Raw genomic sequence first — 12,244 nt, forward strand, 5'->3', positions numbered from 1 at the left:
CAGATTGTCCCAGATGGTTTCAGGCTGAACCCTTTATTGTATCTGCCCCGATAGGAAATTATACTAGTGGTTTGAGAGGACTCCTTTGATTTCATTTTTATCTTAATTTCACCACTGGAATCCATCATATTTGCTGTCTTCTACAAAGGAACAATTCTTTCACCTTTCAGTCCCACAGGTTTGAGTGTCTTAATTCACAAGACTAGACTTGAGGTGGAATATTTCTTTAAAGTCTCATGTTTACAACATTATAGCACGTGCATATTTGTTATTGTTGAGCGTTTTGGTAGTCGTAGGCATGTGATCTTCTGATAGCATCTGTTTTTTCCCATTAATTCATCTCACAGATTGTAACACAGCATTTGTCCAATGCTGCATTTCTGCTGCTGTGTAGGCTTCATTTTTTCCACTGAGTGGAGGATAGTCTGCCTTTTTGGGGGGAAAGCAGGAGTAAGTCTTATTTTTTACAATTGTATTGTACTTTCTTTGGAAGTTAACTTATTTAGAAGTTGGAATTAGTTTCTTTTTTCCATTACAATATTATTGGTACAATAATAAGCTCTTCATTCAAAAGAGTGACAGTATATTTGTCAAAAATCTGGCAAAATTTTCACTTCCAACACTGGTCACACATATCAGTTTGAGTCCCTTAGTTCAACAGCTTCATTTCAATTTAATCAAATGTGTGCTGAAAACACAGAAACAGGTTGTTCATTTTATTCAATGTAAAAAAAATATATATATATACTGTATATATATAGAAGAGAGCCTGGCTACTGATGAAAGGAAGAAAAGCATTTTATATGATTTTCGAATGAACATCTTCAAAATTGACAATTTGCTCAGAGCAATGACAAAAAAGCTAAGCTGTCATTAAACGTGTCATAACACAACATGTAACTCACTTTGAATTCACACCATAATGATAACATTCACAGACTTGTGTTAACACATCAAAATTACAAAAACACATTCTACAGCACCATTAAACAAACACATTAATACTGAAACCAATGAATGACATCTTGTTTTTGTAATCAGGTCTCGAAAAGCGCTGAGTCCTATGGCGATTTATGAAGAGAACCGTGTGAGGTACATTTCACTCTCTAAAAAGCATTAAGGCATTTGGTCCTCTGTTTCATTCTTAACCTCATTCCAAACTGTACACCCTGTAATATGTCTGCAGTTAAGCAGTTCAAATAAATTACATGAAATACTGAAAGAAGAAAAGTGCCAAGCAGACTTTGACAGAATGAGGTGTTTCACCATCAGATTTGTGTTTTATTAAAGGCGCAATGTCAAGCAATAAAACTGTCTAAGAGGCTTTACAGCAAAATAGTTTGTGTTGCTTTGTGAAGGGTTTGTAGCTGAATTAACCTGAGCTGAGTTGAGTGATAAATATGATCAATAAATTGACCTAATGTATGTTTAGCAGTGTAATCAAGGTCATCTTCTTGGTCTTTCTTTGTATCTAAAAGCATGGCCCTCTGCACTGTCTTTCCCAAACAGTTTCCAGTGTATTATAATTGTGCAGCGCTTACAGTTTGTGCTCATTTGGGGTGATGGGGTAACGCGGTTGCCTGTGACACATCACACTGCTCGTTAAAAGAGGCTGAATGTCCTGCAGAATTTAGAAACATCTCAACAGAAATAATCTCTTTGATTCATATAAACCGGACTATCACTGCCCAACCAGACTGGTCCCAGGGAAGCTCCTTCATTTCCTTCCTGCTGCTCTCCTGACCAGAATGAAACAAACACTCTTGGTTCTGGTACTGTAGAAATTCTGTATGTTTCTGTTTGTCTTGGATGGCAGACACCAGGAGGGTGGAGTTCAACAGTTACACACCAAAACATTCATGGTGTCCACTTTCTCATTTGACTTGAGAGGAGCTGTTTGCTGGGAGTTCTGTCTGGATGGTGAAGATTTTCTCGCCTATTATTTCCAGCGAGCTCTCTCCATGGGAGGAACTTGCAGGGCCTTTCTCTGCTGAATGCTGCTGAGAGCTGTTGCCTTCATCTGATTCGAGAAAGGCTTCTCTACTCTGGGGTTTGATGAACTGCACGCTCAGTTTGGGCGCCACCACAGCAGGCCCCTGCTGGTTAGGTTTTCGGATGCAGTGGGAGAGGGTGGATACGCAGCTTTTCTTGAAGTTCTCATTCATGAAGGCGTACACGATGGGGTTGTTGAAACTGTTGAAGAACCCGATGGCTTGAACAATGGCGATGATCATGTTAAGCGTGACTCCGTCGTATTTCTTCTCCAGGTCATCTAGACAAGAGACAGAGGTCTTTTTTCAATTTTTTTTGGTATATTTGTAGAAAATCTCTCAACTTCCTAATAGCAATCAAAAGATCAAATGTTCTCACAAATAATAACTTGGCTGTCGCAGGTCTGTAATAAGCCTATCCAAGCATTCTCTAGCTTTGCCAACCCCATCTTTGAGCTACATCAAGAAATTGTACCTATTTCACATTAAAATTCATACACTTGAACAATACTCACAGTACTCAAACAGCATGTGGACTGTGTGGAAAGGTGCCCAGCAAATAGTAAATAGCAGAACAATGGTGACCATCATTTTAACAGCTCTTTTCTTCTTCCTGTGGAAGGTAAAAACAAGAAACCATGACGGATCACAGTGGGCATGATGAGACATCCTTCCATTAACATGTGTCCCAACCATAGTCAGTCCAGTCACACACTTGACTGACTGTAGCTGTTCTTGTTCTGCCCAATTTGGAAATTTCAGTACCTCTGTGCTCTCAGCTTTGAAAATACTTATAATGTTACAAAATCACACCCAACTCTTAAACTCGGGTTTTAAAGTGAGCAAAGAGAAACCTTCTTGGTTCAGCAGATTGAAAACAGCTCGCCACTTACAAAAGTCAAACATCTATGTGAGGTGAAAATTTGTCTACCAAATTTTAGAGCGTAGGAGGACCCAATTAACACCAAACCTGTCGTACAAAAAGAAGTCGTCTGCTGCCAGGTGGCAAATATGATAAAATTTCGGCTTCTGTGAAGATTTGATGTGCCTCAATGCTGGCAAATTGTAGAGAGGCACTTCACAAAATGCTGCCGATGTGTGTTGCCCTGTAGGTACCAGCAACAGCATGGTAACATCTGCTAACCTTTTCAATCCCTGCCTGTCACCTGTCCTCTCCAGAAAAGCTCCAGCACTGGAATTAGTTCGACGGCAGATGTTTATATTCAGTAACAAAGTAAGAAAGGAGACACAAAGTTGAGTTGGATGGATGGGTGTACAAATCTATGTTTTCCTCTACCCTAAACACAACCAGAATTCATTTATTATCACAACAGTCTTTTTCCACTTTTTAGAGGCCTTAACTTGACGAGTTGAAGGGACCAGCATTAAATCAACTTTGGTAGTGAATGAATGATTGCAGCTTCTCTTTCCCCTTCACAAGGAGGTGTTGTTTGTCCAAGGATGTGATCCTTCACTGGCTTCCCACCCATAACCACTGCCAATTGTGTTCACTGGAACTCAAAATACCTTCAGAGTTTTATCCGTACAGAAGACAAAATGCTTAGAATAAATAATTTTTGTAGTCAAAATGCACTAAAATTAATACTTTAGGAAACACCTGTGCTGCCTAACCTACCTTGAGATCTTACTGATCTCCCTGTGATTCATGGTGTTTAGGACTGAGGAGTCGCCCACCCTCTTGCGGATCCATAGTTCAATGCCAATGCGGGTGTAGAGGAACAGCATGGCTGCCAAAGGGAGCAGGAAAAGAGCCACCATAATGAAGGTGGTGTACGCCTGCCGGTGAGTCAGAGAGCGCCACCTCTCCTGGCAGCACACGTGGTAGTGATCATACAAGAAGTCATATTTCACCTTGGAGAGTGAGGGAGAAAGGCTTTTAGTCCTGGATGAACAATCAAGACAGCTGAGGAAGCTCTGACTGACATGGCTTCATTTATGTGCAGCTTTGTGACATATCTGATGTAATTAGAGCGACCGTGGAGTAAATACTGACCCCGAAACTCTAGGATTACACCCTATAAAATATCATTTATCTTCTGTGGACAGCAGGAGACATTCCCGCTACAGTTAGGACTACTGTTGATCCTCTGGTTGTTCTACTTTGGTCAATCGTCATACTTCTTACATTAAGATACACTAAGTTTTAGTTACTTAAGATCATCAGTGTCATCGTGTTTACAATTTTGCCGATTGTCACAGCTGAAAGAAGCTGATGAAAGGTCAAAGTGTTACGTTGAAGGGCACCACTTACCTCTAGTTGTTGGACAAACAACATTGGTGAACCCACTATCACTGAGGCCATCCATACGAGTCCTGCAGGATCCAGACAGGTAAACCATTCACAAACACAAACATAAAAATGCAGCTTGATACATTCAGTGCCCACCATGGAAATTTAAGGAGAGAAAACCTGTGTGTGACAAACACCAAACAGTAATCACAGAAACTGTGCGACCGAATTCATCCTTCACATAATTAACAAGCTGTCAATCATGTTGAGTCTCTGCAAATTCCTCCGTTTCTCTGTTTTCAAATGTATTTCTCATCTCAGACGAGGAAACATTGTGTTAAGAGCAAACTTTAATTTTCAGACTGTCGTGGAGATTCCAGAGGGTAATTTAGCTTTGTTCTCTCTCTCTCTCTCTTAACTGGAGCGTCATTAAAGAGTTATGACAAATATATGCACTTTTCTTATACTTAATAGTAAAGTTTAGTATGCATGTAACAGTAAATACTGCACTCCAAAAATCCCATATATGCATCCCATATAATATTCAGATAATACCAACTCTTCACATATCTGCCAACATAAACCTAGATACTGATTTGCTGATATACAGTCTACCTTGCATGTGACACAGGCAGCATTGTTCACATACAGGTGATTTACAAAGTATAACCCACAAGGCACCATATCTGGGCCAAACCATCCCTTCGTAAACAAAGGAATATGTTCGTTGAAACTTTCTAATTTTGCACCGCATAAATATAAATAAATATGACAAGATGCTGATGAGGAGGAAATCACAAGAGAAGAATCTGCAGCAACTTCAAGACTTGCTGTTGTTGTCATCTGTTGTATGTCTGCTGCTGGCCTTTAGATGCCAATATGCTACCACAAATGAACAACAGATTGAGCCTTGAATGTGCTTCTCCTTCTGCAGGAAGGCACATGTGGTGTTTGGGAGTTGTTTGCATTGCTGTGCATACCTTTTAGGTATAGTCTTAATGTCTCTGTTTCTAACCTCCTGACAAAACATTGGATCAACCAACCAACTTTGGGCAGATTGGGTTGGAGTGCACCCCAATCAAATCATAACAAGGTGCTGTGCTCGTCATCAAGTTGTTTGGTTAGTCCAATTCTCCTTGGGTATTTTCAATACTGAAATGAAACAATATGTAAAGAATAAATACCGACAGCCACATGGGCGTCTCAGAATGATACCCGTATATGTTAGCAACCATGAGAAACTTTGTTGCAGCCTTTACTTTCACAGAAGGGAAATCCACACACCCACAATCACATCCACTCCTAAAAGCATAATAAGCATACCTAACATCTTGTATGCTCTTTTAGACGAGTACTGCCTCCTCATTTTCAATGGAAAGACAATGCCCTGGTATCTTTCAATAGCAATGCAGGTCATTGTGAGGATGCCCGTCACTATGGCTGTAGTCTGTACAAAGGGAACCGTCTTGCAAACCAGGACCCCTGCAGGGAAAATAGAGGGACAAACAATGAGGTCCTGAGTAACAGCAGAGAGAAATATGCATTTCCATTACAGTTAACATCACTCCTTCTGTTTGATCAGGGACTGAAAATGGAAGCAAGCTCCTCTGTGCACAAGCTGCGAGTGTGCACAGCAGTGTTTATGCTCAACACTTCGTGAGCTGAACTAACTTTTCGAAAATGCCGCGGGGTAAACAAACAAAACATTCTGTGAAGAAGCGAGAAGTCAGTGAGTGTTTACCAGAGAACACGGCTATGAGTGCTGCCCTACAGCTCGTCTGTGCCGAGGATGCATTGATCTGTTTATGGGTATTAAGAAAACAAAAGCGATGCTAGTGATGCTTTACTGAACAATACAGTGTGAGAAAATCTTCACAGTGTAAAGAACAGATAGGCCACAGAAACAAACATAGTGAATAGGAAAACAAGATATAGATCCGTAACATTTCTGCGTTAAATTTTCTAAAAACAAAGTTCAAATTATCTTAAATTTTTCAACAATGTTGAAAACCAGAGAAATCTGTAATTTTACAAGTAAAGGTGCATTTCATTTGGTCTCCTGTCCTTATAACTTCAGGTGAGAATCAGAGTGATGAAGGTCAAGTGTTCATTTGTGCCTGGTTACATCAGATAGATTTTCATCTGCAGTTGTGGCTGTTAAACAATAAACACAATTCCCATGGTCCCACGCTATGTCATTATGTCATCACATTATGTGTACATATTGTGTGTTTAATACTGTTGGCGTGTGTTGTAAACCTAAACAACAAAAAAAGATGCTTCCATCTTGACCAATGAGTCGCACGACCAGGAACTGCAACGATCTGCGCATGTGCTTATTTTTGGGGACACTGTGTTGAACAAACACGTGTCTTCATCTTGTTCATCTGCCTGTGGATATTACACTGAAACCTACGCTTAAACGTCGTCATCCCACACATTTTTCAGCTCATGAAGTGCAGAGCTGAGACAGTTAAAAATGTGCACTGCGACCCACATGTTAAATCTACACTCTTTCATTGACCTCAGCTAAATGTGACCTGATCCTAATTGGAGTGCATGCTTTAAGCATGCACTTCTATTGCTATAATTAATTTCTGTCAGATTTCTATGAGGTGTCTATGTTGGTGCCACACATGGTTTGAAAAACCAAACCTAATAAGGCTCAGTTTCTGTTGAAATAGAGTGGTAAATGGGCTGCATTTAGTCCATTTACACATTCATACACTGATGCGCTGATCAGGAGTGATAGTGCCCTTTACAGCCAAAGCACCTCATTATATTTCTATACTGAGCCGTTCACACATTGCCTGAGATCAGACTGAAGTGTCAACTTGATATGCTCCAGAATTAGTCACCGTCACACACAAGACGTTCAGGATCTTGACCAAAGACACTTCACATATGCGGCTGGAGTCAGGGATCAAACCTGACCTTCTGGTTATCGGATGATCTACTCCACCTCCTGAGCCAGAAGCATAGCTGTAGACCAATTCTTGTCATGGAAGGAATTGTTTTCTGGGTGTTGTGATGGTAAAAAAATGAAAAACAGATTCACTGTTGGATGGCCTCTTTGCTCACTATATGAGCTTGTGAGGAAAAACTCTTTCTCAGTGGGCATCAGGTGATGTTGTAATTATACGGTTCGGCCACTATGCCAAATTGGATTTTTCACCATTCGCTCCTTCAGGAGGCTTGCCGGTGATTCTTCATAGTAGAAATGATTGGAAAATTAGTGCAGTTAATTGAAGAATGTAACATTAAAGAAATTCATCTCACAAAAATTGCAGCAGCATACAAGCATGAAGAGATCCTCAACTTTAACTAAACAATGAGAGGTTATTATTGAAGAAGGCTCTGAGTAATTTCTCTACTTAAAGCCTTTTAATATCTTCAGCACCATCTGAGGCCAACCACCTCTGGATTACCCATTCTGAGTAGCCATTCATTTTTCTTTGCTTCCGCTACTACAGCCGGACAGATACATCAAACCACCTGACAAATGCAATGACATCTATTCTGTCAAACATGTTCCCACACTCCCATTTGATTGTCCCACCCATATCTTCACTGGCTCCCACGCACATGCGCTCAACGCTTAAGGAGACACATGGCCTCAGTTATTTAAGTCTTAGCTCCTGCTGCAACTGTGTGGGTTCTCCTTAAAAGTTAACTGCGTTAATTGTTCAATATTTTATTTGCTTGTTGGCTAATATAATTAACGCAGTTTGCTTTGTTCTTATGTTTGTTTGGCTCTGCTGCTTTTCTGTCACATTCATTAGTCATCTGGGCTATTTACATGATAGTTAGTGCGCTCTGTTGAGTAAATTACGGACTAGAGCTTGTATCTTTATTAGTCTATTTGGAGCGTAAGTCCTCAGTTAAACTGATGCATTTTGCAGTTAATGCTGTGAGGCAGTGTGTTGCAACAATTTAGGCATATTTTATGTGCTATTTTGAAGTCATTCCCAATGCACATAGAATAAAAGTTTTAATGTGAACCAGAGCAGCATTTTCAAGCCTATTCAGTTCATTATGCAGCCAAGTGACTCTTATTCGTAACACGGTCACAAAAAATACGAAATGTAAAGTTTAGAAGTTTAAAACTCCAATGCAACTGTTAGGATTTAAGCACATGTTTATACTTCTTAAGCTTCTTATTTTAAGTTGTTCCACATGCCTGAAATAGGATGAAGGTTTGTGTGACGCAGTAACCTTCCCAAACAGATAACACAGTGTCTTCAAAAGTCTGACCATATAAAGTTTAGATGCTTAAAACTCACCCCCAAACCATTCGGAGGAGATGTTCTGCAGCAAAGTAAAAGGTATGCAGAAGAAAGTGATGAGCAGGTCGCTGACCGCCAGAGAGCAGATAAAAATATCTGTCGCCGTTTGGATCGCGCGCTTCTTCACAATTATGTAGATGACCAAACTATTTCCAGCCAGAGCCATGACAAAGATAACCGTGTACATAATCACGAACGTGGTCTTGGCGCTGTACGGCAACTCGGGGATGTAGACGAGCGGCTGGATGTTGTAGGTGTTGATAAACTCCTCGCGGCTCATGTTGTAGTACTGGAGCATCTCCTGCAGTACTTCAGGAGTTATCCTGGTGGCTCCCTGGCCCGAAACCGTCGAAGCTGCCGCCATCCCGATGCTGGTCTTCAGCCCTGGGACAAACTTGCTTGGAGGCAGGAGAAAGCAAAAATAATCAGTGAAGGTTCAGAGCTGACACCTGTCGTCTTCAACCCGCAGGTGAGACTGGATGCTGCGCTGCTGCTTCCTTCACCCAGCAGAACACAGTGCTGTCGCCGCAGCAGCTGTTGCTGTGTGTGTGTGTGTGTGTGTGTGTGTGTGTGTGTGCTGACTGGGTGCGATAGGTCTGCTGACAAACATGTACGACATGTGTGAAACATCAGTCTGCTGGATGATTATGGTCAGTGTTCATTTAAAACGCAATGCAACATACAGGGAAATACTAAAAAAACTAAATTATTTTACTCAGTGCTAGAAAGTAAGTACCTTTACGCAAGTAGCCTACTGTATATACACAGTTTTGGGGGTATTTGTATTTTACTTTGTATTTCTATTTTGATGTTACTTGTGTTTATTTGACAACAACAAAATAAAACATAAAATAATATTGGTGCATTATTATAGATTAAGCTACTTGGAAGTGTGTAAATTCCTCAAAATTAGCTCCACCTTTAATTGCAACATTAAAGCAATACTTGCACAGAAATGTTCCAATAATTATAATCCAGTTATGTATTATTCTGGAATGTGCCATTCAACATGATAGGAGTGTTTACTTTTGCAGTTTTAAGTAATTCTAATAGAGGAAATAACACATTGGGCGTATTTCTCTTACAACTCTTAAACAACATTTAGATAAAGTAGGCCTATATTTAACTGTGCTTTGGTAGAAGCTCATCAGCTAATTGTAGACACTGCTGTGTCACTGAGCTGTGTTAACTGTGTTAAAATGTTGTCGACATTGAAATGCTTAATGTCAATCCTGGGAAAAACATCTTTAATGTACTGTGACCGCAATCCATAAAACTGAACAGGCTATCTCCTGCACCACCGTGTTCATTTAGCTCCATATTTTGTTCAGTACCTGTTCATATTTATGTTTAATCTCCATTCATGGCAATTAAATTTAAATCAAATGCGTTGAGTTACATTACATTACATTAACTATTACTACTCGACTAAGCAACAGCGTAATCTGTATGTTATCGTGTTCCCAAAGTAACCTCCCCATCGGTGGCCATAAGCATTCAATGTTGATTCCTGGGGGAAAAAACATGTCGACTTTAGCGAGTTAATGTTCTTACAGACTTTTCACTCAGTGCACAGCAGGTCAGCAAAACATGTGAAGAGCTTACAAAGTAGCTTGTCAAGGGAAAAGCAGCATAATTTAAAGAGAGCATCACCAAATCCCACTATGTGCTGAAAGAGTACATCTTTTATATCCTTTATCTATATCTTAGAGAAATGTAGTTATCTTTTCAACAATGCTACAATGAGAGAAGTGCAGCATGGGAAAAAATGCCAGCAGCAGAGTTGCAATTTGTCTCATGTTAAAAAAGCTGATTTGTGAACTGCAATTTGTTTTGATCCCAAAATATCTAAGGGCAGAATTATAATTGTCCCCTGCAGGATATCAAATGTGAGACTTTAAAAAAAAATTCAACTACACGAAACTGTCGGATTTTGAATTTAACGTGATTATTTGTCTTGTGTTGAATGCACTTCTGAGGACTATGGTGTGACTCAACCCAGTCATTTTGTCGCACAATCAAAGAAAAGGCAAAGTCCAGACTGACTGCATTAGCAGATTGCAAAGTATGTGTATGACAGACACACTATTCAAAATTGTCCATGTGAAGTCTTTTGCACAACAGCCATGGGCTCATTTTTGATGAATACTGATTGCACAAGTCATCTGTTATGCTTTGCAACGTTTGCACAGATATCATTTGCCTCTCTTTTGCTTCATTTATCTGCATGTCATTTCCTTTTCAAGGGCCAGCCCACCCATATAATCTGGTAAGATTTTGTACTCAGTGATAGTCCTACAGATTATTTTATGCAAGAAATGTGTTAAGGATGGGCCTGATTTCAGTCCAAGCTGTATGAACATGCATGTATTTAGTGTAAATCAAGCTGCATAAAAACCTCCCCCGCCATTCATTCATTCACTGCTGAGTTTTCTTGCTCCTTTCCTACAAGCTGAATGCGTCACCTTCCTACCTGGACACCTGGATAACAGAAAATGTTTTGCCATTTTTTATGTGTTGCCAAAGACTTTCAGATTTTGCCATGACCCTCCAGGTCCGATTGCGTTTGTTTTTCTGAAAAACCTCCATATTGCCATTTTAACAAACCTGTTCTGCCTTCTGGACATTGTCTCACAGGAGGACATGGTCCATACTGACAGACAGAAGGATGATATTCTGCAGAGTTATCGGGTTGAAGGTTTAGTTTTCCCAGGTGCGTCCCCCATGCTCTGTAAGACTCTGTGGGAATGTGATGTGGGTGCTAAAAATACATCTTTCTGTCAAGTTTTTTTCCAGTCAGTGTATGAACAGCATGTTAATGCTTGTCAGTGAGCTCCACAAGAGCATTCGTGTAAGAATGACCTTTACTTCTGAGCTACACCAACACAACACCACAAAATGTTTTAGATTTAGTGGAAAGACTCTAAAATGCAAAATCATTTTCTGGTTACAAACTCATTAAATAAACTACAGAGGGCCTGAAATACTAATGAAGAGATTTAAATTTCTGTTGGTTTAGGATCTCAACCAACTTCCTCCTAAATCTCAGGGCAGCAGTAAACAAATGTAGTATTAACGCTGTAGGATACTTAATCTGGAATTGCTTTAATTCCTTACAGTATCAAATAAATCTCATGTACTTTGCCTTTTAAGTTACCGGTAATCTTTCCACATGATTAATGTGCAAGTTAAATCTACAAGGCTGTACTTTGGCCCAGCGGTATTTTAAACTAACTGCTGAGATCATCAAGCAAACAGTGACATAATAAATAGTAGTAAATTCAAAGTGCAATTGAAGCCAATGGGAAAATAATTAGTTTTTTGATTGTAAAAAAAGTATTAAACAATTTAATATCAAACCAGATTATGGCACTGGATGAAAAGTTCATCCTGAGGAGGACATGAATGTCTGTATCAAGTTTCATGCCAATCCATACAATTGCTAGTGAAAACTCCAGATTTCATCCTGATAGAACAAATATCGGGTCATCACCGAAGTCAACAGGCTGCATCCTCTGGGGACTTTGAATGTCTGTTATTAAATTTTGTACCATTGCTAGTAGTAGATGAGATAAGTTAAAACTTTGTCCTGATGGTGGTGGTAGATTTTGACCTGTGGATACATCAGTATCTGTTTGAAATTTCACATAAATCCATCTGATAGTTCCTTTATTTTTCAGTTAAAAAAAAACCCCAAATTTCAACCTACTGGTGGC

At 39.7% G+C, this 12,244-nt stretch overlaps 1 protein-coding gene across 1 annotated transcript; it reads right to left on the reverse strand.

Annotated features, from left to right (window-relative positions):
* Positions 1-667: 667 nt before the first annotated feature.
* qrfprb (pyroglutamylated RFamide peptide receptor b) lies at positions 668-9,232 on the reverse strand. Its single transcript, XM_046378160.1, has 6 exons — positions 8,526-9,232; positions 5,566-5,724; positions 4,264-4,325; positions 3,628-3,863; positions 2,507-2,604; positions 668-2,272 (listed from the first exon to the last, which is right to left on the reverse strand). The coding sequence occupies exons 1-6, from the start codon at positions 8,890-8,892 to the stop codon at positions 1,875-1,877; spliced, it is 1,320 nt and encodes a 439-aa protein (XP_046234116.1). The 5' UTR covers positions 8,893-9,232; the 3' UTR covers positions 668-1,874.
* Positions 9,233-12,244: the final 3,012 nt, after the last annotated feature.

This window comes from Scatophagus argus, chromosome 21 (genome assembly GCF_020382885.2).
Source record: "Scatophagus argus isolate fScaArg1 chromosome 21, fScaArg1.pri, whole genome shotgun sequence".
In the NCBI taxonomy this organism is placed as follows: domain Eukaryota; kingdom Metazoa; phylum Chordata; class Actinopteri; family Scatophagidae; genus Scatophagus; species Scatophagus argus.